This window comes from Muscardinus avellanarius (assembly GCF_963383645.1).
Source record: "Muscardinus avellanarius genome assembly, chromosome: 5".
NCBI classification, from domain to species: domain Eukaryota; kingdom Metazoa; phylum Chordata; class Mammalia; order Rodentia; family Gliridae; genus Muscardinus; species Muscardinus avellanarius.
Genome location: NC_137790.1, coordinates 2199293 through 2225708, shown reverse-complemented (window position 1 = coordinate 2225708; position 26416 = coordinate 2199293). Strand labels below are relative to the sequence as shown.

General features: G+C 50.6%; 1 protein-coding gene across 2 annotated transcripts in view; it reads left to right on the top strand.

The window, feature by feature from the left end:
* The window catches only part of TRAPPC10 (trafficking protein particle complex subunit 10), a gene marked incomplete at both ends in the record, with an annotated part of 62285 nt that overhangs the window by 10562 nt on the left and 25307 nt on the right, over positions 1 to 26416 (top strand). For both annotated transcript variants that reach the window (XM_080696344.1, XM_080696343.1), the window contains 5 exons: positions 10612 to 10693; positions 12128 to 12263; positions 16772 to 16968; positions 20059 to 20254; positions 24709 to 24820. In XM_080696344.1, coding sequence (XP_080552470.1) covers positions 10612 to 10693; positions 12128 to 12263; positions 16772 to 16968; positions 20059 to 20254; positions 24709 to 24820 — 723 coding nt within the window. The remainder of the gene's footprint in view (positions 1 to 10611; positions 10694 to 12127; positions 12264 to 16771; positions 16969 to 20058; positions 20255 to 24708; positions 24821 to 26416) is intronic.

Sequence of the window (26416 nt, the reverse complement as noted above, 5' to 3'; positions counted from 1 at the left end):
GTGCGGGGGATTACAAGCGTGCACCACCATCCCCGGCTTCTTTCTTTCTTTATTTTTTTGAAACAGGGTCTCACTAAGTAGCTGAGGCTGTCTGTGAACTGTGATCCTCCTGTTTCAGCCTCCTGAATGCTGGGATGACAAGTGTGCCCACCATGCCCGGCCTTTAGAGTTGGAGTTTTAATAGAGCTTTGGAGTTGCCGACGGTCTGTTTGGGTGGTAGTTTTTACTAACTGTAGCACACATGTGGGCACTGACAGCTCACTTGGGCCAGCCAGTAAGCTTCTAGACCTCGGGTGCAGGCGCGGGGCTGTCTGGGGTGTTTGGGAGTTGCTGGAATGAGCACACACGTCCGTGCTTGGTAGCAGAGCGAGGGCCGGCTCTTCTTCCATTGTCTGCTTGGCCAGGTGCTTAGGGAAGTGGACACCATGGGTCACACGGAGCGGGAGGTTTGTCCCCAACACTGCCCCTCTGAGAAAGCCTTTTCAGAGAGTTGAATAAAGTACAGTCGCTTTTCTTTCCTTCATTTAACATTCTAAGAACTAAGTAGCCGTAGACTGGAAAGCTTTAGTAATCCAGTTCAGATTCTGAGGACGTGACTGCACTTTTGCTGTAGGATGCCCTGTCCTGTGGGGTCCCGGGTTGTCTAGTGGATGACGTGAAAGCTGGGCTGTGCTCGCCAGCCAGCAAGGAGTGCCCACGCCTGGCCCGTGCCAAGTACTCTCAGCACAGCCTCCACGAGGGGATAGACGTGCACGCAGTAACACATAGTGCCTCGTCCCCAGTGCCCGCTGGATGGCAGCGTTGACTGCCCACTGCAGCAGGACTCAGCAGCACGGGTGTCAGTGGGACTCCACGGTTCTCGGGGGCATTTGGATGTGTCGCGCTAGGAATGCAGTCAGATTACGGCAGCCTCAGCGTCACGTGGGTCCTCTCTGTGGCTACCCTGACAAGTTTAGATGTGTATGTTTACTTTGCCTGATAGTTTGGGGGAAAACAATTCTTAAACTTTTTGTTTATAATTATATATATTTACTTCCAAAGTCAAATCTATAAAATGAGGTGTATTAGCCGGGCGTGGTGGTGCACGCTTGTAATCCCCGGACTTGGGAGGTGAAGACAGGAGGATTGCGCAGGTTCAAAGCCAGCCTTGCTGGTTTAAGAGACCCTGTTTCCAAATAAAAATATAAAAATAGGTCTGGGAGTGTAGCCCAGAGGTAGAAGGGTTTCCAGGAACCCCAGTACCACCAAAACAAACAAATAAATAAATGAAAATGAGGTGTATTTATAGAAATCTAATATGAGCAGCCAGTCCTCTATACCAAAGGGTGCTGCCTCTGTGAGTCCATCAACTCTAGATCGTAAACATTTCAGAATAAAAGGTTGCATCTGTAACTGAGCACTTGCAGACCCTTTTCTTGCCATTACTCTGTAAACAGCACAGCACGACAGCATTTCCATAGCACATCTAAGAGTTTAAAATAGCAGGAAGATGCGTGTCGGTTCTGTGCAAGTGCTGTGCCGGTGTACATAGGACTTGGGGAGCCATAGATGTACATAGGACTTGGGGGTCCATAGATTTTGGTGTCTGTTGGGGTCCTAGGACCAGTGTCTTGCAGACACTAAGGGACCATGTGTTCTGGCCTTTCCACCCTGACCTCCCTTTCCTAAGTATTCTCTTACGATCTTTATGCCATATCCTTCCATTGACAACGATCCAGATATCCAAATCTAATTTTACCCCTCTCATAAGAAAGCGATTGCTCACACCTTTTCTCATGCCTCGCTGTCTTCCCTGACAACCTGGGCGCAAACTCCACTGCGTCCTGTACCTGCTCCTGTTTTGCTATATGAAACAGCCCCGTCAAGTAGCCTCATGCTGTGGCTGTCTTCTGACTGTCGGGGTAGACCCTGTAAGAGCACGGGCAAGTCAAGTGTACATGTAATTGTGCTAAACTTGCTAAGTACTCTTCTTTTATGGTTGCACCATTTGTAAACTACACTTTGAGCAAGGGCTGTATTTTACAGAGGTGAAGGGGAATCTGGGAAAAGTGTGGGGATCTCCTGCCCATAGCCCACAGCAGTGAGTGCCTGGTGCAGGCGGCCTCTCTTAGTGTGACAGTGCTCATGTCCAGATGCTACAGTACTCCTATGTTTTCTTTCATTTAAAAACATCCCCAGAACCCAGCGAGGCCGGGATCAGAGCCTGCCATGAGGCAAGGCCAGTGCTGGGGCCTCCGAGGTGGGATCGGAGCCTGCTGAGGGGTTAGGCCGGTGCTGGGCCCAGCGAGGCTGGGATTGGAGCCTGCCGTGAGGCAAGGCCGGTGCTGGGGCCTCCGAGACCGGGATCTGAGCCTGCCGAGGGGTTAGGCTGGTGCCGGGGCCAACTGCTGGCATCAGAGCCTGCCGTGAGGCAAGGCTGGTGCTGGGGCCTCCGAGGCCAGAATCGGAGCCTGCCGAGGGGTTAGGCCAATGCCGGGGCCAGTGGCCAGCATCGGAGCCTACTGTGAGGCAAGGCCAGTGCTGGGGCCTCCGAGGCTGGGATTGGAGCCTGCCGAGGGGTTAGGCTGGTACCGGGGCCAGCGAGGCCGGGATCGGAGCCCTCCATGAGGCAAGGCTGGTGCCGGGGCCAGCGAGGCCAGGATTGGAGCCTGCCGAGGGGTTAGGCCAGTGCCGGGGCCAGCGAGACTGGGATCGGAACCTGCCGTGAGGCAAGGCCGGTGCTGGGGCCTCCGAGGCCGGGATTGGATCCTATTGAGGGGTAGGCTGGTGACAGGGCCAGCGAGAGGGGTTAGGCCGGCCAGTGAGAGGGGTTAGGCCGGTGTCAGGGCCCGTGAGACCAGAATCGTGGCCTCCCATGAGGCAAGGCCGCTGCTTGAGCCAGCGAGGTCTGGATCAGTCCACCGGGTAGCCAGGCCACTACTGGGGCCGTCAAGAGTGGGATCGGTACTTGCAACGCGGCATGCACAGAGAACTATCGCAGAAAATAAAAAACCAGATGCTTCCCCTAATCAGCAATAACTAGAAGGAAAGGGGCAACAGGAAGAGGTCGAGTTATAGAAAGGGCCCTATAGCGAAGCAATTAAGGTGACCAGTCAGAGGGTATGGAATAGGGGAGGATAGAGCCTCTTTAAAAAGCAGAAGGTACATAAACAAATGTATCAAAGTTAATCACCAAACAAGCATGGGATCTAAGGGGGGGGGGGGAGGGAATGGGATGGGGACTGGATGAGGGCTAATTGGATGATGTTGCTTGTATATCCTCTCAAGTCTTGTATTCCAATGTGATATATGATTACAATGCACCAATAAAAATAAATTAAAAAAAATTAAAACAAAAATAAATAAAAACATCCCCAGAAGGCCAGGCGTGGTGGGCTCGCTTGCCATCCCAGTATTTGGGAGGCAGAGACTGGAGGATCGTGGTTCGCAGACAGCCTCAGCTACTTAGTGAGGCCCTCTGCAACTCAGTGAGACCTGGTTTCAAAATAAAGAATAAAAAAGAGACCAGGGGGTGTAGGTCGGAGGTCAAATGCCCCTGGGTTCCATCCCCAAACCCGCAAAAAAAAAAAAAATAAATAAATAAAAAAATAAAATAAAATAAAAAATAAAAACATCCCCAGAGCTGGGCGTGGTGGTGCACACTTGTAATCCCCATGCTTGGGAGGCAGAGACAGGAGGATCGCACAGGTTTGAAGCCAGCTGTTCTGGCTTAAGAGACCCTGTTTCTAAATAAAAAGTATAAAATAGGTCTGGGAGTGTAGCCCGGAGGTAGAAGGGCTTCCAGGAACCCCAGTACCACCAAAATAAATAAATAAATAATGATAAAAATAAAAATTAAAAACATCCCCAGAGTCGGGCATGGTGGCGCACGCTTGTAATCCCGGCACTTGGGAGGCTGAGACAGGAAGATCGCACAGGTTTGAAGCCAGCTGTTCTGGCTTAAGAGACCCTGTTTCTAAATAAAAAGTATAAAATAGGTCTGGGAGTGTAGCCCGGAGGTAGAAGGGCTTCCAGGAACCCCAGTACCACCAAAATAAATAAATAAATAATGATAAAAATAAAAATTAAAAACATCCCCAGAGTCGGGCATGGTGGCGCACGCTTGTAATCCCGGCACTTGGGAGGCTGAGACAGGAAGATCGCACAGGTTCAAAGCCAGCCTCAGCTACTTAGTGAAGCTCTCAGCAGCTTAGTGAGACCCTGTTTCCAAATAAAGTATAATATAGGTCTGGGAGTATAGCCCAGAGGTAGAAAGCCCCAGGTCCCACCCCCAGTACCCCCCCCACACAAATAAATAAATAAATAAATAAACACCCCCAGACCCAGGTGTGGTGGCGCATGCTTGTAATCCCAGCATTCGGGATGCTGAGACAGGAGGATTGCGTTTCACAACCAGCCTCAGCTACTTAATGAGGCCCTTTGCAACTCAGTGAGACCCGTTTCAAAATAAAGAATAAGAAATAGGGCTGGGGATGTAGCTTGGAGGTAGAATCTCCCTGGTTTCCATCCCCAGTACTGGGGGGAAAAATCCCTAGTACTGCAAACAAAAGAAAACTGAGCGGGATGTAGGAGAACATGATTGTATTCCCAGTACTTGGGAGGATGAGACAGGAGGATCACAGGTTCATGATGTCCAGTCTTAGTTATTTAGTGAGGCCTTTCACAGCTTAGTGAGACTTTGTTTCAAAGTAAAGAATAAAAAATAGAGCTGGGGGTGTATTTCAGAGGTAGAATGTCCCTGAGTTCAATCCCAGTTCTTTGGGGGTAGGGGGGAGAAATACACAAGTAGCTGGGTGTGGTGGTGCATACCTACCCCAATACCTGGGAGGCTGAGACAGAGGATTGTAATTTTGAGGCCAGCATCAGCAATTTAGTGAAACCCTATTTCAAAATAAAAAGGGCTGGGGGTGTATTTCAGAGATAGAATGCCCCTGGGTTCATTCCTAGTTGTGTGGGGGTAGGGGAAAGAAAGAAACACACATGTATCTGGGTGTGGTGGTGCATACCTATAACCCCAGTACCTGGGAGGCTGAGACAGGATTGTAATTTTGAGGCCAGCATCATCAATTTAGGGAAACCCTGTTTCAAAATAAAAAGGGCTGGGGGTGTCGCTGAGGTAGAATGCCCCTGGGTTCCATCCCCAGGATCAGAAATATCTAGAGATAGAGTGATGGATGTTTATGTATGTGTGTATTTAACAGGTTTATATACTGTTAGCTGGTGCCAGGGTGCATGCTTCTAGTCCCAGTACTTGGGAGACTGAGACTAGGAAGGTTGCAGGTTCAAGGTTAGCCTCAGTAACTTAGTGAGCCCCTGTTTCAAAGTAGAAATGGATGGGGGTATAGCTCAGTGGTAGAGCACTCCTGGGTTCTAAACCCCACCCCCAAACACACACACACAGAATTAAATACCAGTGCCATTTCTTCAGTATTCTTATATTCAGGTGCATTTATCCAACCCTTTTAAAAAAAATCTTTAATTTTAAGTCTGTTCTGGTCTCGGAGGGCTGGAGAAGGTGATGTTGTCTCCTTGGTTGGAAGAGATCACTTGAACCTCTGATGTCCTTGGCATATGGGTTCAGTTCTCTTTTAAGTTAAAGTAGAGAAAGACTTGGGACATCTTCTCTTGTGACTTGTAGCATATCAGCACCTCCGGTGTGAACGCTGTTTATGGAGTACTCTCAAAGCCACTTGATGTTCCTTCTCCTCAGGAGGAAGCTCCCAGTTTAAAGCATTAGGACATGCACGTGAATTGTAGCAAATCAGTTAGCGACCTCCATGTTGTCATTGCCCATTGGAGTCTGTCTTGGAGAGCTGTGGGGAGGTTAATGTCGGCCTGGTGTCTCGCAAGCCCACGCAGGCCGGGGCTGGAGTGCATGCCCTCCCTGATACTGCTTCCAAACCTGAGCAAACTGCTTGATACTGGACTGCAGTTTTCTTCTGCTAATGGCATGCTTGCAGATAGCTATTTCTGCAAAGCCTTTTATATGGCAAATGTTAAGTTATATATTTCCTTTGACTCTTTTGTTCAAAAATAGAATCCTAGAAATCCGCCTGGAGGAGCCCTAATATTAGGTCATCCATCTCTAGTCCTCGTCCAACCACTCCACTGTCTTTTAAAGTTTCTGAGTCCCAGCTAGGTGCTCACCAGCCCTGGGCTGAGAGCTTCCAAACCGGGGCACTTGCTCCTCCCACGCCCGGGCAAGTAATAGCAAGACTAGAGCTCAGGTGCCCGTCTTCCCACCCACGAGAACTGCGGGGCCTGTGAGGCTTTCACACGAGGCGCTGCCATCTGCCAGTGGGGACAGCCACCTCACTAATGGGTGAAGGTATTCCCATGCCTCATTAAAATTATACAAGAAAAAACTATATATATACACACACACACACACACACACACACACACATACATACATTTTTTTTTTTTTTATTGGGCATTGAACCCAGGGGGTTCTGTCTCTTGAGTTACACCCTTAGACCTATTTTATTTTTTAAATTTGAGCTGATCTTGGCAGGTTGTTGTGAGAGGCTTGGCTGAGTTGCTTTGGCTGCGGTTCTTGTTTTGACCCTCCAAGTTCTGGGATGACAGGTGTGTGCCACTGTGTCCCTGGCTTATACTAAGGAATTTGAAGAAAAATTATTCTGTATCATAATTAGCAACAGATATTCAGAGTCTTGTGTGTGTGTGGGTACTCGGGATTGAACTCAGGGGCATTCTACCTCTGAGCTCACCCCCGGCCTTATTTCATCTCTCTCTTTCTCTTTTTGAATTTAGAAACAGGGTCTCACTAGGTTGCTGAGGGCCTAAGTTGCGGAGGCTGGCTGTGAGGCCGCGATCCTCCTGTCTCAGCTGCCCAAGTGCTGGGGTGATAAGTGTGTGCCACCGTGCCTGGCTTCTATGTAAGATATTTTACCCAGCATAAATCTCCAAATACAAACACTAGTCTTTGAAAAGAATGGTGTCAGGTACCAGTTCTGTACCAGCTGCAAAACACTGTTTACCTTTGCCTCTTTCTCATGGGTAAGACGGCAGAGATGTTCACTCTATTGACAGTGGCGTTCTGGAACTAGTGTCAAGACAGCTGCTGCAAATTAATTAGTGAGCTTAATACAACCATGAGCTTGAGAAGCAACTGGAGCAGTAGCAGGGTGCTCATTGGTTGCTTGACCTTGGCCACTGGGCGTCGGATCCTCGCTTTCCCTGTGTGGAGCAGGCCTCTCCCTGGCTGGTATGACGTTCTGGGGCGTGCCAGGCACGGTACTGTCTATTGCACGGGCGGCGGGCGGGTGGCCGTCTCTTGGCCACAGCGAGCCAGCAGCTCTCCTCTCTGCCGTCTCCCCAGTGAGACTGTTAGAGAGGTCGTTGGGTCATGAGGGCTGAGCCCCCCCAGAAACGGACTAGTGTTCTCAAGGAAAAAGCCCAGAAGAGTTCCTGGACCCTTCCCCACGTGGGGCGCGGTGACAAGGCCAGCTGTGAGCCTGGAAGCAGCCCTTAATCTGAGCCTAGTCTGCGCTTCCATATTGGCCCAGTCCCCAGGACACTGAGCAGCACATGGTGTTTGTGAGCCGGCAGGTCTGCATGTTGTCATGGGAGCCTGCGTCTGTAGAGCCAATCCCCCTTTGATTTCCCCACCGCGTGCCGTTGGTCCTTACCTGCTTGGAAAACAGAGTTTTAGTCACGTGATCGACGCATGCATCTCTGTACCTATAAAACCGCAGAGGATGCCCAGTGGCACCTCTGTAGTGAGGTAGTGAGGTCAGTGTCGCCCTCAGTCTGCGTGGAGTGGGAAGTGCAGTTGCAGCTGGCGGTGATCACGAAGCCTGCCCCAGGCCCCAGGCTCCGCTGCGTCCTCTGTGGTCCAGCCTTCCAAAGCTGGAGCACAGCTGCCTCTCAGCACTTTCCTTCCTGAACCGAGGTCAGGCAGTCATAGGTCAATCCTCAGTTATGCTGTTTGACCTTTACCTTTTAAATTAGAGCACTGGTTAAAGATTAGCCCGTGATAGAATGTAGGGACAGTTGTTGCCGGCTGCTCTTGGTACAGACAGGCCTATATTAGTTAGGTTTATGTTGCTGTGACCAAAATATCCAACAAAAACAACTTAAACTTAGGGAAAGAAAGGTTTATTTGGCCCATGAAGTCAAAGGTTCCATCCATGCTCCAAGGCGAATCTCCCTGGGGCGTGGTGGAGGAAAGCTACCTAGGTCCTGGCCACAAGGAGGCGGAGCGCAGAGGACGGGCCTGAGGGCGGGATCCTCAAGGCTCCGCCCACCGGACCCATCTTTCCCGCTTCACCCTTGCTGCCTACTGCTGCCATTCACTGAATCTGTTCAGAATATTAACCCCGGGGCGTGTCCACTGGTGACATCAGCGCCCTTGTTCAGTCATTTCAACTCTGAATATTCTTGCATAGCCTGCACCTGAGCTTTCTGGAGGCTCCCCAATGCAGAGCATCCTGGGGCCGGCCGGCTGCCTGCCTGCCTGCCTGCCTGCCTGCCTGTGGGGCAGCGGGGAGGGCAGAGGCATTCAGAGACTGCAGCGCAGGGGTGAGTGTGTGTTTACCTAGAAACCAGGCAAATGAGGGGAAAACTCCCATGCAGTTGGCATAATTCCCACTCAGCGAAAAGTGATGATATTTACATATTAATCTTGAAACCTTTCAATAAGGCAGTAGAAATGGGCAAGCAAGGTAAACGTGAAGCTAGCGTGAGAGTTATTTATTTTTTGGTGGTACTGGGGATTGAGCCCAGGGCCCATGCGTGCTAGAAAAGTACTCAGCCACTGAGATACACCCAGCCCTGAAGATTTTCTTATTTTATTGATTTCTAAGAAGACTATCAAGTAACTGGACAGGATGAAAGTGATAAATTGAAATACAAATGTTTGGGCTGGGCGTGGTGGTGTACGCCTGTAATCCCAGGATTTAGGGGGCTGAAAAAGGACTTCAGGTCTGGGACGGCCTTAGCAACATAGCAAGACTCGGCACTCTAGTGAGACCCTGTTGCAAAACAAAAACGTAAAAAAAGGGCTGAGGGTGTAGCTGGGAGGTAAAATGCCCCTGGGTCCAGTGCCCAGTAAACACACACATACGCACACACACACACAGTTTATATCTCAACAAAAATGTCTTGTTAGAACCTGTTAGCTCCTCCTCAGGCCTCTTTGAGGCTGCCTTCCTTTGCCCTTTCACCCCGCCCCTGCACTGGAAGGTAACCGGCCCCAGGCTGTGGAGAGCAGACTGCCCTGCTGAGGACTCCATGGTGCGCCTGCGCCTGAGCGGCCCCCTTCTGTGGAGCAGCAGTTTGCCACCACTCCATTTTAGTCCACAGGTGAAAACAGAATGACCACACCTCGTTCGTACAAGTCGACAACCACCATCTGCCCAGTACAGACACGAGGCACAAACGTTCATAGCCATGCCATAAGGCATGACCGTCTGTGGACTCACCAGATGAAACCAGCAGCTCTGGACACGGGGCATGTCAAGTCATACCAGAAACACCAGACAGGTGACCTCCAGTCACACCAGAGTGTGGTGTGGCGGCGCACCAGCCTGGCACCTGGCCACTCCTCACGAGCCTTGCCAGGAGGACTGCAGCAGTGCAGCGCCCTCACGGCCCCGGCTTGGAGCTCGGTGCATCACTCTGCCTCTGCTACTTGGCCGCATCCAGCTCTGCGGAACTTTCTACTGGATCCTTCCCGTAGGCAGCTCAGACCTCCAGCTCCATGCTTATCAGGCCACCGGCAGTGACTCTTCATTTGAATAGGCTTTTCTGTGTGTATGTGTGTTTTGCTGGGTTTGAACCCAGTGGCCCACCTCTGAGCATCCCCCCCTTTTGCAGTACTGGGGCATTCTAGCTCCGAGCTACACCTCCACCCCTATTTTTTATTCTTTATTTGGAAACGGTCTCACTGAGTTGCAGAGGTTCTCACTAAGTTGCTGTCTGAGAACCATGATCCTTCTGTCTCAGCTTCCCAAATGCTGGCATTACAAGCTTGTGCCACCAGGCCCCCCTCTTTGAAACGAAGTCTCACTAAGTTGCTGAGCTGGCCTCAGACCTGGGATCCCAGTGTCAGCTGTTTGGCAGTGCTGTGCCTGGCATGTGGCCTGAGCTGGGACCTCACCCTCCTGACCCACATCCTTTACCTGGGCAGCTCTGGCCATTGACGGAGGTGTCTTGAGCTCTGGGTTCAGCTCTGCATGTTCAGTGCTGGGTTATTTATTTATTTATTTATTTATTTTATTTATTTTTGCGGTACTGGGATGGAACCCAGGGGCATTCTACTTCCGAGCGACACCCCCAGTCCTATTTTATTTTGAAACAGGGTCTCACTGAGTTGCAGAGAGCCTCACTAAGTAGCTGAGGCTGTCTGCGAACCTCAGTCCTCCTGTCTCAGCCTCCCGAATGCTGGGATGACAAGCGTGCGCCACCACACTCGGCTCAGTGCTGGGTTTTCTTGAGACTAGTAATAGGTGCAAAACGGTCTTGTTTTGTGATTTCCTTCCACTGAATAAAATGTCATCTAAAAATGTCAATTTCATTAACATTATAGCGTGCTTCATCTGTTTTTACCTAAAAATGCCATAGCTGGATCTCTCTGTCCCATCATAGGTGCTGGAGATCAGAGCTTGTTCACCTCCATCTATCCGACACTCTCCCAGCAGCTGCCACGAGAGCCGATGGAATGGAGGAGGTAGGTCTTCGTCGCCTGGCTGTACCGTCCAGCAGGCAGGCACTCATGTGAGCCCCGACGCCGAAGGTATTGCAAAGAAGCGAGTGTCGTGTGGCATCCAGGTGCATTCCACTGCCAATGTACTCAGCCCTAATTTTTCTTTTTCTTTTTGTAGTATTGGGGATGGAACCCAGGGGCATTCTACCTCTGAGATACACCCCCAGCCCTATTTTTATTTTTTTATTCTTTATTTTGAAACAGGGCATCACCGAGTTGCAAAGGGCCTCACTAAGTAGCTGAGGCTGGCCACGAACCGAGATCCTCCTGTCTCAGCCTCCCGAATGCTGGGATTACAAGTGTGCACCACTATGCCCGGCTACTCTCTATTTTGAAACAGGGCTTCTCTAAGTTGCTGAGGCTGGCTGTGAACCTGTGATCTTAGTGAGTCAGCAGCTTAGCAAGACTGTGTTTCAAAATAAAAACTAAAATTGGGCTGGGGTATAGCTCGGAGGTAGAATAGAATGCCCCCAGGTTCAATCTCCAGTACTCCAAAAAAAGAAAATATGTGTGTGTACACATACATCCCTTTTCCTCGTCCCTACACACATTCGTTCTTCACCTTCCCACAGCCCTACTCTCAGCGCAGTGAAGGACCTAGCAGGGAGAGCAGGAGGACCGCGCCCCGTCCTGCCGGTGCTGCTCTAAGAGAAAGCCGCGGCTGTGTGGAGGATAATGCACACAAGCGTACTTGCTTGGTTCTGGGGCTGGAAGCCCAAGGCTGGCATCTAACGAGGGCGTCTGCTGTGGGGTCACGTGGCAGAGGATCCCTGGGATGGTGGCGGGGCCCTCTCTCCCAGAAGCCGGCCCCCTCAGCTGGGATGCGGCTGTAAGGGCGCTGATCTGTCCATGAGGCCCCAGGCTCTGCACCCCCCCTTGAGGGCCCCACCTGTCAACACTGGCACTGTGGCCGTGCGCCTGGGTCCAGTCCCAATAGCAAAAACAAAAAAGTTTTTCCAACCCAGTAATTCGTCTTCTTGGCTAATATGGGTTGTCCAAAAGCATTAATGCTCATGAAGGTTGGATAGGTTAGAGCCCTGCACTCTGACAGTCGAGACCCACTTCCTGTAGAGCGGCTCGAGGGCTGCTCCGCGTGCCCCTCTTCCCAGAGTCCATGGTGACCTTGGTAGCTGACATCTGTGTGCGTGTGTTACATGCGCCTGTTCTTGCAGGACGTGATGGTTTTATGGAGAGGGCTTTGACAGGGAAGCAAGCGTGAGCTGTGTTTAACGTTCCTGATAGCATGTTCTTGGACAGAAGATCACAGCCGTACTTGATGGTTGATCGAATGTGGCTCTGCAGCGCCGACCATGTACAGTTACTTCCTGTCACATCGCCCTCTCCCCTTCTGCTGAACACTGCCTCGCCGCCTCAGTGACGTTCACAACCTTGTTTTAGGTCCTATGGCCGGGCCCCCAAGATGATCCATCTGGAATCCAACTTTGTGCAGTTCAAGGAGGAGCTGCTGCCCAAGGAAGGAAACAAAGCCCTGCTCACCTTCCCCTTCCTTCACATTTACTGGACGGAGTGCTGCGTGAGTACCTCAGGTCCTCGGCGTGGACCTGCCCTCGCTGCGTCCCTCGCCCGTCTGCCCCGCCTCACCTGTGGCTTGTTCTTGCGGTGTCAGCTCTGGTCAGCGTGTGGCGCCCAGGGGATCCCCGGGCACATCCTGCTCAGGGCGTGTGAGCTGCCTCGCTGCCCTGTGCCTGCTGATTAAACACTTTGAACTGTGCTTATCCTTAGTTTCTGTCTTATCTCACAACATCTGTATCCCATCTACCCAGCCAAGCAAAAGACACGGAGTTCTTGTCAAGAGCTGACAGAAAATTCTGAGGGTAATTTCTTTCTGCGTGGACTCAGGCATTTAACAGAGTTCCTACTGCATCCTCCCTGGGACTATGTCGCCTATATCAGAGGCTGCAGAGGTAGTTTTTGTGATTTTTGTGAGTCAGGACTCTGGAGACCCGTGCTTGGCTTCCCACACCTCCCTCCATGTGTCCTTTCCTGGGGAGGTGCATGGGATGGGCGGTGGGTGCTGCGCTCATGTGAGACGTTGTCTACCAGGAAAGCTCACTAGACACTCGTGTTCAAGGTTCTGGTCGCGTGAGTGCCTCTCCCGACACCGGCATTCACGAAAGCCACGGTGTGTACGCACGCGCAGGGCCAGCAAGGCCCATGCCACAGGCGGGTGGAACCCCTTGTAGGCCAGCTTCCCGCAGGGCCCTCACAGGCGGGCGGCCGTCCCAGGCCTGGCGTTCCGCTCTCCTCCCTGCCTCCCCTCACCCTCCTCTGTGACTGTGATGTTGGATGTGATCACTTGGTCTAGGCATTGTCTGGCTCCTCGTGGCACGACTGTTCTTTTCCCTTGGAGACAAGTAGGCTGTTTCTGGGGAGCCACTCTGACTTCTTAGGTACCCTGCGCCCATCCAGGGCTTTCCTGATTCGATCTGGCCTCCGTGATGATTCGCGGTCTCCTCAACCAGGCTTTCCAAGGGCTGTTACCATGTGTCCTTCCTCTACCCTGAGGGAGAGGCTGTGTGGATTACTGCCTATTCAGGGGTTATGTCCATTGGCTGTACTTAGGAAGATGCCCAGGCTGCCCAGCTTTGGCCAGTGAGAGGCCCTCGGCGAGGCCTGTGTCTTTTTGAGCACTCTCGACTTTCTGGCATGAGAAGGTTCTCTAGGTTCTAGCTTTTGCTCTTGTATTAGACCCACCGTTTCTCCTCGGAGTGCTGGTCCTGGGCAGAGGTGTGCCCTCTGCTGCGGGAGTGTAGCTGCGGGCCTGGCCTCTCAGGAGACAGAGCTAAGACTTGGGATGTCTGAAGAGGGCGAGTTGGTAGGAAGCCTGCACTTGTAGCCCACACAGCTTCCATGTTTACGTACTCTCGGCACCTTCAATGGACATGTTCATTCCCCATTCCTACAGTGGGGAAATGATACTTTGTGCGTTGCTGTGTAGACCACAGCTGAGAACTCTGAAGAGAGCCCAGGTTGTGCATGCAGGTTGCACTCTTTGAACCCATGCATTTGTGGAGTGTGTGGGTGTCGGGCTTGTCTAGTCTTCCCTCCGGCCTTCTCTCCGGTGCCCTGGCCACTCCTGCATGCGGCATTTTGATGTCTTTTACTGGAATTGTTAAGTATGTAAGTTACACATGAAGAATAAACATCTTGATGCTGTTGAGACATCCTAGCCAACAGCAAGAAACGAGGCTGTGTCTGGCATATTCCGTGGAGGTGTGGAGGTGTGGGGTTACCTGGCACTCAGCTCTTCATGACTGGCCCGCTTTTGTGGAGTGAAATTGTCATTTACAGACACGGCTTCTCAGTAGTGCTTCTTGCATAGGAAGGGTGTCTGTCTAAAGGTAATTTTCTTCCATGTTTTTTTTTTTGTGGTGCTAGGGATTGAACCCAGAGACTTCCTACCTCTGAGCCGCCTGCTTAGCCCTTCTTAAGCTTTGGTTTTGGAACGATCTTGCTAGGATGCTGAGTCTCGCCGCCTTGCTGAGAGGTCGGTCTCGAACCTGCGATCTTCCTGTCTCAGCCTCCCAAGTACTGAGATTTACATGTGTGTGCCACCACAGCTGGCATCTCTGTTTGCTTTTAATACTTTTAATTTGGTGTGGATTCCTCCTGACTGAAGGAGTTGTTTAATATTTTGGATTGTAGGTCTGCTAGTGGTCAGTTCTTTCAATTTTTGTATATATGAGGAAGTCATTTTTTTAAAATTTTATTTTATTTTTGCAGAACTGGGGATCGAACCCAGAGACATTCTTCCTCTGAGCTCTGCTCCCAGCTCTTTTTTTTTTTCTTCTTTATTTTGAGACAGGGTCTCATTAAGTTGTGGAGGGCCTCACTGAGTTTGGTTCGCTGAGGTTGGCCTTGAACCTGTGACCCTCCTGTCTCAGCCTCCCAAGTACGGGGATTACCTATGGCAGGAAGTCTTTATTTTGGTACTGTGGATTGAACCGAAGGACATTGTACCTCCCAGCTCCACCCCCAGCCCCCTCCCTTTTTTTTTGCAGTACTGGGGTTGGAGCCCAGGGACATTTTACCTTCTAGCTATACCCCAGCCCTATTTTTTTATTCTTTATTTTGAAATGGGGTCTTACCAAGTTGTGAGGGCCTCATTAAGTAGCTGAGGCTGTCTGCACCAACGTGCCAGGCCCCAGTCCTTTGACTTTATTTTCTGTTTGGAAACAGTGTGCTGCTGAGTCTTCCTGCATGGCTGAGACTGTCCTTGAACCTGCAGCCCCCGCCTCAGTCTGCCGAGGTGGGATTCCAGGCCCGTGTGAGCACACCTGGCTGCCTTGGTTCTGAAGCGCATTTTCGCAGGACGGGGAATCGTAGTCTGCCAGCCCCGCACGCTGTGGAGCCCGTCCTCCTGGCCCAGGTTCCCACAGGAGACCTTGCACGTCTTGCTTCTGTGGCTTTGAATGAAAACTGTCTTTTCCTTCAGTGTTTTCAGCTCTCTTTTCTTTATTATTTGTTTAACAGTTTGATTATGGTCTGCTTTACAATGGACTTCTTCCTATTTCTTCTGCTAGGGCTATGGAGCACTTTGGATTTACAATTTTGATCAAGCTTGGACAATTTTGGGTCACTTGTTCAACTGTCTTTATCGTGGACGTGGAGACGGAGGCCGGTCAGCTGGCCGGTTGGCCTGTGGCTGCTCGGAGCCATAGCACGCTGGTCCTCTGTTGGTGTCTTAGGCCTTTTCTCTCTCTTGCCTTCTGATAATTTCTTCTGCTTGTCTTAATGCTAACTAATCTTTTCTTCTGCATTATCTATAGATTCCTGAGGTCTGAGATTCGCCCCACCCCTGCTTTGGGGCACACTGTATCGAGCCGGGGGGTGTGCCAACCTCAGGCGCAGGTGGGGTGCTTGGTGAAATAAGTGGGCGGTGGCAGTGCCCCAAGCGTGCCGAGGAGCAGCTTTTCTGAAGGGGTGGTACAACAGTAAGTTTGGGAAAACACACCAGTAGAATCTCCTCAATCTAATTCTACCCGGTGTATTTTCGATTTTAGATGGCATAGTTCTTATTTTTAAAAGTTCCATGTAGGTCTCTTCTCTCTGTTTTAACTTTAGCCCTTTACCTTCTTGAACATATGAGATGTGCTGTCATAATACTTCTGATGGCTTTTGCTAGTAATTCTACTGTCTGTCATTTTGGGCTGTCTTTATTCTCTCCCTCTCAATTTCCCTCTCTTTCTTCAGCTGGAGATTGAAACCAGGAACATTCTACCTCCAAACTACACTCCCAGCTCTTTTTATTTTTTGTTTTAAACAGGGTCTCACTAGGTTGCTGAGAGTCTAAGTTGCGGAGGATGATCTTGAACCTGTGATCCTCCTGTCTCAGCCTCCCAAGTACTAGGATTACAAGTGTGTGCTACTCCACCTGGCTTAAAGGTTCTTATATGTTCAGTATTGAAATACATTTCTTGGTTTTAGGTCTTCTAAATGTAAGTGGGGCTAGAGGCTGCTGAGTGGATTTATGGTTCATTGGGGCAGTTATAAGTAAAGTTATGTGAGCAGGAGAATGCCTGTTTCCTGATGCTTGTTGAAGAGGACCTCGCTAACCCATCCGCTTGTATGTGGCAGGCTGGATTGGGGGCTGTGGGGGAGGAGTGGCACTGATTTTGAGGAGCCGTGCGGCTCCCCCTGACTCCCCTGCTGCGCGGCGACAGGGGAGCTGCAGGTGCCTTCTTTTCTTGGCTCCTCAGAGGCCATCTTGCCCTGGTGTGGCCCGTGAGGGGTGGCGGTTGGAGCAGGTGCCAGGGGCTTGTAGAAGGACGCAGGCTGCAGGCAGCTGGTGCCAGCGTGGTGGCCTCCTGTGCTTCCCTCACCAGCACTGTTGCCAAGGTGGCCTTCCCAGCTGGTGAGCTGTCACGCCATGTCTCGCTCCCCTGGAGGAAGGTGCCGGGCAGGTGCACCCAGGCTGTGTCTGGGCTTTGGTGCCTCTGCATGTTGGCATGCCGTGGCGACTGACTGTGGTTGGGCATGTTGAGCTGTGTGCACTAAGGGTGGGGCGCTTCTTGATTTTAGGATACTGAGGTGTACAAAGCAGCCGTGAAGGACGACCTCACCAAGTGGCAGAATGTTCTCAAGGCCCATAGCTCTGTGGACTGGCTAATCGTGGTGGTTGAGAACGATGCCAAGAAGAAGAACAAAACCAACATCCTGCCCCGGACCTCCATCGTGGACAAAATAAGAAATGACTTTTGTAATAAGCAGAGTGACAGGTGAGTGTGCCCTGGCGTGTCTGGTTGGCTTAGCCTCGGGAGGCGCAGGTCTCTGGCTTCCTGGGCAGTGGGAAGCAGTGCCCAGTAGCATCTCAGAGTGCCAGGCCTGGCCGAGGCTCCTGGGCCCTGGTGGCCCTGGGTAGACCACGGTGGACCTTCCTGAAGCCAGACAGTGAGGGTCTTGCAGTCTTTGTGCAGGATAGGGTTCCTCAGACTTCTTTTTTTTTTTTTTTCCCCAACTCTGGGACTCTGTAAGTTTGATTTACCATCATACCTATTAAGAGTTCCCAAGCTGGGAGTATGGCACACACTTGTAATCCTAGTTCTTGGGAGGCTGAGACAGGAGGATCGCATGTTCACAGCCAGCCTCAGCTACTTAGTGAGGCCCTGTTTCCAAATAAAGAATAAAATATAGGGCTGGGGGTGTAGCTTGGAGGTAGAATGCCCCTGGGTTCCATCCTCAGTACCACCCCACCCCCCAAAAAAAAGAGTTCCTGAGAAGGAAGTTGTGGGTGGCACCTTGGACCTGCACCCTGGGCTGCTTTCCCGTCCCTGCCACTGCCTCTGGGAGGCTGGTTGAGGGCTGCCTCCCATGGCGCTGGTGGCTGGGTCCCACACCGGCGCCGTCATGGCGGCTCGTCATTCTCATAGCTGCCATGTGGCAGGGGTCCAGTGGTGCTGGAGCCTGGGGGAGGGAGTCAGCTTGCTCTGGGCAGGCGCCCCAGGCACAGGTGGGCTAGGAAACTGAGTGTGCCCAGGATGGTAAGGAGAAGAGGTAGGGCAGCGGGGTGCACCAGCCACAGGATGCACGCGTCATCGCCATCCCAGGGGAGTGACCCCTCCAGGGAGGAGCCACGGTGCGTCTGTGTGTTCCCCACAGTGCGAGGCACCTGCTAGCGCTCAAACTTATGTTATACGTGGTTCAAATCAAGTCTGGATTGTTGAGGCTATGCCTTACTTTTTTATTATTATTATTTTTAAATTTTTTTTTAAGCCTACAGCACCCAGTATTCCCAGGCGGTTTCCCATCCAAGTACTAACCAGGCCCGGCCCTGCTTAGCTTCTGAGATCAGACGAGGTCGGGCGATTTCAGGGTAGTACGGCCGTGGCTATGCCTTACTTTAAAGAAACCTGTTTCCCAGACCTGTAGGATCTTTGCTTTTTCTTTGTTTCTTTTCCTATAATTCTTCTACTTCATCCTCCCAAGCATTAGGAAAACTAACTTGTATGTGTGTATGCACACGCACACACATGCGCACACACGTGCACACACATGTTATTGGTTCTTTGTAGTCTCACCTCATAATGCAGCTCAGAGTGATAGGGATATATGTGCGCACCTGACTTGCTTTTGAATGACTCTTCTTTTATACTTAATTTGTTTTGGTGTGTGCAGTACTGGGGATTGAATCCAGGACATTCTACCTCTGAGCTACAACTCCTGTTCGTTTGTTCTTTCATTTGTCTATTTATTTATATTTTGAAACAGGGTCTCACTAGGTAAGTTGCCGAGGGCCTTGCTAAATGGCTGAGGCTGATCATGAACCTGTGATCCTCTTGTCTTAGCCTTCCAAGTACTGGAATTACAGGTGTGTGCCACCACGCCTGGCTTATACTTAGGTTTTAATTAAAAATTTTAACAGTAAATTCTCAAAAAAAAAAACCCATGCTTTTTTTTTTGGTGTGTGTGTGTGTGAGTCTGGGGATGGAACCCAGGGGTATTCGACCTCTGAGCTACACCTTCTGCTCTATTTTTTATTTTTTATTTTGAAACAGGGTCTCACTATGTTGCAGAGGATGTCACTAAGGAGCTGAGGCTGTCTGTGAATTACGATCCTCTAGTCTCAGCCTCCTGAATGCTGGGATTACAAGCGTGCACCACCATGCCCAGCTATAGACATGCTTTTTAACACTTTGATTCATTAATTTGTAAAGCCATCTTTTAAGAAATCTGTATTTTTTTACATAAAAATGTCAAATTGCCCTAAATTTGAATTTAATAGCATCTGTGTCTACTTTTATTACACAGTATAATTTCTGCCCTTTGAAAATATTGGAAACACATGGCCCTGAAGTGGCTTACTATACTTTTTAGCTTTTTACATGTGTTTAGTTTTCAATTGTTACATGTTCTATTTAGAATTATTAGAAAAAGGTGATGAACAAAAGAAAAATGGATAGAAATTCTCAATATTTTGTATCTTTTTAAACTTTTTTGTCATGTGTACATATATACATGTATTTTAAATTGATATCGTACTAAACTTGCTGGTTTTACTTAATATATTATAAAAGTATTTCATACATGGTAATTGTATTCCTGTACCAATATTGTTAACAAGTACGTAATCTAGAGTTTTCCTGTACCAAAAGATATTTACACAGTCCTCCAAGTTGATAGGCTGTTGCCCACTTAACGGTCAACACTGTTGTGAACATCTCTCTGGTTCAGTGTTGTCAACACCCTTAATTTTTCCTTAGGGTAAGTTCCTTAAGGGGAACTTGCTTGGTAGAATGTTCTGTGCATGGGTGACGACTGGGTCAGAGGCCGACTTGTTGATTGCTGTGGCGGTGTGGCGCCTCCTGGTGGGAGAGGCAGGTGCTCAGGGAGGCAGAGGCCCTCCAACAGTGGCAGTGGCGTGGTCACGGAGCAGCACATGTTCAGGGTGGAGGGACATCTGAGTGAGCTGGAGTGTGCTGAGGGCTAGGGAGCGCCCTCTGGGGAGACGCCAAGTTGGAGTTGGTCGTGGGCCTCCTGTGCCAGGTGGAGAGATGGGAATTTCTTCCTCCCAGTCAAGGAGCCTCGGAGGCTGTGGGAGGCTGAGCGAGGGCTGGGGCTGAGACGTGGTCCCTGGGTTCACGAAGGCCCCTGGAGCTGCTCTTAGACCCAGGCCTTTCAACGGAAGGCCTCTCGTGTGCAGGCCATAGCGCAGGCTCCTCCTTGCTCCTGTAGTACTTCTTGTGAGCGCTGCCCCTGTCTCCGCGGACCCAAGCCAGTGGAGGAAGGAGGGAGGGAGGAGCAGGAGGAGGGGCCAGCGCTGTGCCGCTTGCGAGGGAGGGAGGCGCAGACAGGCTTTGATGTCTCTGCAGGTGTGTCGTGCTCTCCGACCCCTTGAAGGACTCTTCTCGCACTCAGGAGTCCTGGAACGCCTTCCTGACCAAGCTCAGGACGCTGCTCCTCATGTCCTTCACCAAGAACCTTGGCAAGTTTGAGGATGACATGCGCACCTTGAGGGAGAAGCGGACGGAGCCCGGCTGGAGCTTCTGCGAGTACTTCATGGTTCAGGTACCGGCCTCTGCGGCAGGAGCTGCCCTCGCCCTGCCCTCCTCTCTCAGTGACACAGCGCGCTCTGGCGACTCCACCGGCCCACTTTCAAGGCAGCACAGGACCCAGTCGATGTGCCCACCTCTCAGCTGACGAAGCCAAAGGTGGTGATGAGTGCCCCTGGGTCCTGCTGCCGCGCTCGATGCCTGCTTGGTGTCCTCACGGCTGTCTTGCTTTTGTGTGGCCTCGGGCCTTTGGGTGCCTCATGTGACTGAGGCCGAGGCGCCCACAGCAGGGGTGATCCTGAGCTGGAGGCGCACCACCTGCACCGTAGCTGAAGGATGTCTCCGGAAGTACTTCTTGGTTTTGCTTTAGGATCTGGATCCCAGTAAAAAATTGGTTAAACCGATTCTTTACCATAATTTCCCAGAATGCTTAGGCTTTAAACATTGCAGCTCATAATCAGCTTTTTTCCTCGTTAAGAAGAAAGTTCTTAGCTGGGCGTGGTGGCATACTGATTACCGAGTTCTGTAATTCCAGTACTCAGGAGGCTGAGACTGGAGGATCACACAGGTTTGAGGCCAGCCTCAGCAACTTAGTGAGACCCTCCCTGTTTCCAAATAAAATATAAAATAGGTCTGGGAGTGTAGCCCAGAGAAAGAAAGCCCCTGGATTCAATTTTCAGTACCGCAAAAGAAAAAAAGAGAAGAAAAAGAAAGACAGTTCTTGAGCTAGATGTGGTGTCACATGCCTGTAATTCGGAGGCTGCGGTAGGAGGATCACAGCTTCTTGGCCAGCCTCAACTACTTAGTGAGGTCTTCCGCCAATATTGAATGAAAATATGGCTGGGGGTGTAGCTTGGGGATAGAATGCCCCTGGGTTCCATCCCCAGTACTGCCAAAAAGAAAAAGAAAAATAGGAAAAAAGAAGAGTTCTTTCCTGAATACAAGGATGTGTGGTAGTCCCATCTGGGGAGGGAGGACTCTTCCTAACACCACAGTGTGACAAGAGAGTTCTTAGTATTTCTTGCTCTTATCTACCACTTTCTGACAGAGAAAGAACCAATTTTATTCTATTTAATGATTCTGCATTGTTACTGAGGTAACGGTGCACTCTGAATAAGTAAAAGACCTGTTCTGATTAGCAATCTTAAATTTTGTTTTTTATTCTGGGCCTTATGTCTGAGGTCTGTTTGGAAGGATTGGTATGTGGACGGGGTTTGAATATAATATTGCAGACCTTTCCAACTGCTCTGGCTCTTCACTCTTCAAGTGATTACGTCAAGTCTCTCGAAACGACACAAGGAGGGGGAGAAGCCAGAGGAAGTCTGGCTTGGGGCTGGATTGGTGTCCGTGCCAGCTGACAGATGGGTGGGTGGCTTCAGAATGTGTGAGGGTTAGAGTATATGCATGTGATTTCTTGCTCTGTCCCCTGATGGGCTTGGAAGCAACAATATCCTCGTAGCGAGGGGCACACCTAGCACCCAGGGTTTGGTGTCTGAACTCCATCCTCCACCAACAGGGCCAGAGGTCCTTGGAGGGGGATGACAGGGCCGGGGGGTAATCTGTGGGCCTGAGGAGGTGTGTGTAAAGAGATGGCCTTTGAGCCCTGGCACCACCTGAAGGAACTCGCTCTTCAAGGCAAAACAGAAGGACAGGGTAGGGCAGCCCAGGGAATAAGGTTAACATCCACACAACTGTGTTGATGTGAGCAGGTCGTCGATTTCAGCAAGTCAGTGGAGAGGAAGGGTCAGTGCTTCCGCCCAGGAGTTTAGTCGATAAATGTAGAAGGAACAAGAAGAATTGCCTTCAGACCAAGGTATGGGCAGAGCTGCTGGAGGCTGACCCTGAAGGTGCCAGAGAGGGGCCTTACGAGGCGGGGGTGGGGGGCTGGGAAGCCTCCAGGTGTGCCGCTCCATTGCGGGAGCGGTGGTCCCTTGGCAGCAGAGACCCTGTGCAGGTGCCAGGGCCAGCAAGGCTGCCAGCATCCTGTGACAGCGCTCACAGCACCGAGACTTCTAGTTAAGGTGTGCTGAAAAAGACTCGACTTTACTGTTGAACACTTGGGGCTCTGGCGGTCACATGAAAACATCAAATGACCCCACGTTGAGACACTGGCAGAGCCTTTGTAGGCAGCAGGGTCAGGAAGGAAGGGGAGTGGCCGAGGCTGGGGTGATGGTAGAGACCTGGCAGCAGCAGCAGCAGCGGGGTGCCACGTGGAGCCTGGGTGGGCCTGCAGCAGAGAAGGCCATAGTGGAAACTGGTAATTCAGATAGGGACTGTTGGTTGGTGGCCTCGTATTCTTGCTCGTTTCTAGTTTTGATGCTGGCACTACAGTTGTATGAGATGCCAACATTAGAGGAAGCCGGGTCGGGGCTAGGTGCATTCTACCAGTTTTTGACAACATTTCTTACAATGTCAAGTTAGTTTGGAGGTAAAATCGGGCCAGGAAGGAGTTCTGACACGTGCAGTGAGGTGGACGGACCTGGAGGGGTCTCTGCTTATGAAGGAGCCAGCGCAGAACATGGGCTCTGAGTGCAGCCCCTGGCTGTGCTCCCTGGAGTGCTCCAGTTCTTGGACATAGAGATTACTGGGCCTGGGAACTGTTATCTGGTGGGGAAGAGTTTCAGTTTGGAAAGATGAAAAGTTTTGGAAAATGGCTGCACAACATTGTGAATGTGCTTGACACTGTTGAACTGTACATTTAAAAGTGCTTAGTATGGTAAATTTTGTGTCATATATTCTATCACAATTGAAACAAGTGTTCAGTCTCAAAAGTACTTTCTACAGAAAAGAAAGAAAAGGTCAAGAAAATAGCCATTTCTCTTTTAAAATCTGCCCACCAGTGCAGAGGATGCAGGACACGTAGCTGGGACGAGTGGGCAGGCTCTCTCCCCTGCTCCTTGGTGGAGGTAACAACAGCTGGTGCTCATGGGAGCCACCTGCCAGGGTGACAGGACACGGCACCAGCTAAGGAAGCTGAGGCCCAGGCTACCAGGGAGCCCCGTGGCTGGGCTCTGGCCTCATGGTGGGAGTCAGGCTGTGTTCTGGTCCCCAGGCCTCCAGATGTTGGAATGGTGTCTGCAAACATGAGGTGGAACTGGGTTCCACATGCTGAGTACGTTCAGTGTGTAGGCATACACATGTGTGTGTATGCACTCCTGGGTTTTGCCTTAAATGTGCAGTGAAGACAGCCATGGTGGCACACACCTACAATCCGAGTACTTGAGAGGTTGAGACAGGATTGTAGGTTCAAGGACAGCCTCAGTGTCTAGAGAGACCTTTAGTAACTTAGACCCTGTTTTTCTTTCTTTCTTTTTTCTTTTTTTTTTTTTTAATTTTTGTGTTACTGGGGTTCCTGGAAGCCCTTCTACCTCCGGGCTACACTCCCAGACCTATTTTATGCTTTTTAATTTTTGGAAACAGGGTCTCTTAAGCCAGCGGGATCCTCCTGTCTCCGCCTCCCAGACACGGGGATTACAAGCGTGCGCCACCACCCCCGGCTGGACCCTGTTTCAAGTCCTAAAGATAGGACTGGGAATGTAGGTTTGTGGTACTATGCTCCTGAGTTTAATCCCTAGAACCACGAGAGAGAGAGAGAGAGAGAGAGAGAGAGAGAGAGAGAGAGAGAGAGAGAGGAGGAAGAGAGGGAGGGAGGGAGGGAGAGAGAGAGAGAATATGTAATGATGGAAATCAGAAAACATGAGAGAGAGAGAGAATATGTAGTGATGGAAATCAGAAAACATGAGAGAGAGAGAGAGAGAGAGAGAGAGAGAGAGAGAGAGAGAGAAAGAGAGAGAAAGAAAATATGTAGTGATGGAAATCAGAAAACATGATTTCCTCTGGCCACTCTGGACATTTTTGTTCAGCAGTTAGCATCCACGCGTGCAGGTACCAGCTTGGTGTCCACACAGCTCTCTGAGTGCATAACACACAGTGGGTGAGGGTGAGAGTGGAGTGCAAGCTGGCGTGGAGTGGAGGCATCCAGGAGGCGCTGGGGAGGCCTCGCCCACAGCACCCGCAGCCGGTAGGAGGTGCAGAGCAAGGCATGGCCGTCGCTCCAGCCTGCAGATGTGCCCGGAGCTTGAGGTCAGCGGTGATGCCAACGCCTTGGCCAGGAGGCAGGCAGGGCCTGAGGCCCGAGTCTCTGAGTACTCCAGCAGGCGTGGCTGCCATGAGGGGACCAAGGAGAGCGTGGAGTGGGCGGGCTGGGGTCGTGCTTGGACGCTCAGGCCTGAGATGTCTGTTGTGTGTCCTCACAAGGAGCCTGAGCTCAGGATGGGGCCGCAGGTGTGGCCTGGAGTTGGACATTTGGTGGTCAGCCGCTGTCTTGGCCTGCCCTGCCTCGTCCTGGTCCCCGGCCCCCTCGCACAGTGCTGATGTGATCATCGGGTAGAGGTGCCTGGTGACGTGAACATGCCTTGTGTCCCCGTGGCTGCAAGTGGCAGGGAGCACTGACTGGCCTCTTTGGTGCAGGAGGAGCTCGCCTTCGTCTTTGAGATGTTGCAGCAGTTCGAAGACGCCCTGGTGCAGTACGATGAGCTCGACGCCCTGTTCTCCCAGTATGTTGTCAACTTTGGGGCTGGGGGTGAGTAGATGCTCTAGCCACAAAGCCTTGCCTCTTCTTACTCAGTAAGCAACCATCATTTATTGTTTTATACAAATTACACAGTTCTTCTGGAATATAACATAAGAGTTAAGAATTGGTCACTTTCACGTTGAGAAGACTCTCAGATAGTATTAAAAAGCTGTTTTCAGCTGGGCATGGTGGCCCACACTTGTAATGCCAGTACTTGGGAGGCTGAGACAGAAGGATCACAGGTTCGTAGCTAGCCTCAGCTACTTGGGGCCTCTGCAACGTAGATCCTGTTTCAAAATAAAGAGTAAAAAATAGGGCTGGGGTGAAGTTTAGAGGTAAAATGCCCGTTGGTTCAATCCCTAGTACTGCAATAAATAAGCATAACAATTAAAAATCCTGTTTTCAGGTGTAAGTATCATTTTGACAGCTTAGCATCCTGCTGTAGAGACTTCTGATCTCAGGTTAGGGTGTGAGTGGTGGTCTCTGTACTTGAGAGCTCATTGCTGTGGGTTTTACAGAACGCCATTGTAACAGGCGTTCAGCACACTGTGTCTTAAGTTCTTCTTTCAGAATTACAGAAACAGCACAATGGAAACATGCAGAGAAAACATTGATAACTGTCCTCATACTGTTCACTGGTATTTATTTGATAGAAGTGCCACTGTATTATCTAGATGTTTCTCTCTAGCTTCTTTTTTTTTTTTTTTTGGTGGTACTGGGGCTCCTGGAAGCCCTTCTCCCTCCAGGCTACACTCCCAGACCTATTTTATATTTTTATTTGGAAACAGGGTCTCTTAAGCCAGCGAGGCTGGCTCCGAACCAGCGCGATCCTCCTGTCTCCGCCTCCCAAGCGTGGGGATGACAAGCGTGCCCACCACGCCTGGCTCTCTAGCTTTTTTCTTAGTAACAGCTGCGAGATGCCAGATCAGGCTCCAAGTTGTCCACATCAGTAGCTGCAGGATGCTTTACCGTTGCCTTGGAGACTGCATCCAAGCCCCGGGTGTTGGGCGTTGGGTGCTCTTCTGTTTCTTGGCCTCCGCACACGGGCAGCATGGGTTTCTGAAACCCCTTGTCAGCATATCTGAAGACGGAGCAATTTCAGGGGATGCTGGTGAAGCTGAGAACCCACGCACACGGAGGCCCTGGGGCAGTCGCTCTTCGTTTGTTTTCTGGACCTGGGGATTGAGCTCTCATCTCTGAGTTACACCCCGGCCGTTTTTGTTTTTGTTTTGGACCAGGGTTCCGCTAGGCTGCTGAGAGTCTCACTCTTTGCTGAGGCCGTCCTCAAGCCTGCGCTCTTTCTCTCAGTCTCCCACACACTGCGCTGATGGGCATGCAGCACCACGCCCAGCTACTTGTTTCTTACCTATCACATATCTGTCTTAGACACATATAAGATATGTCAGATGGAAATATCATATTTCTTATACTTAAATATCAGATTTTTTTATATTTATATGATTTTCTTATTTTTCTCAATTTAAAAATAAATTTAGGACAATTTAAGGTCCAAAAGTAAGCCTGGACCGTTTTGTGGTGGTGTGATAAAACTGCTGTAGTAATACCCCTTGAGCACCCAGCACATGCCAGGCATTCTTCTAGACA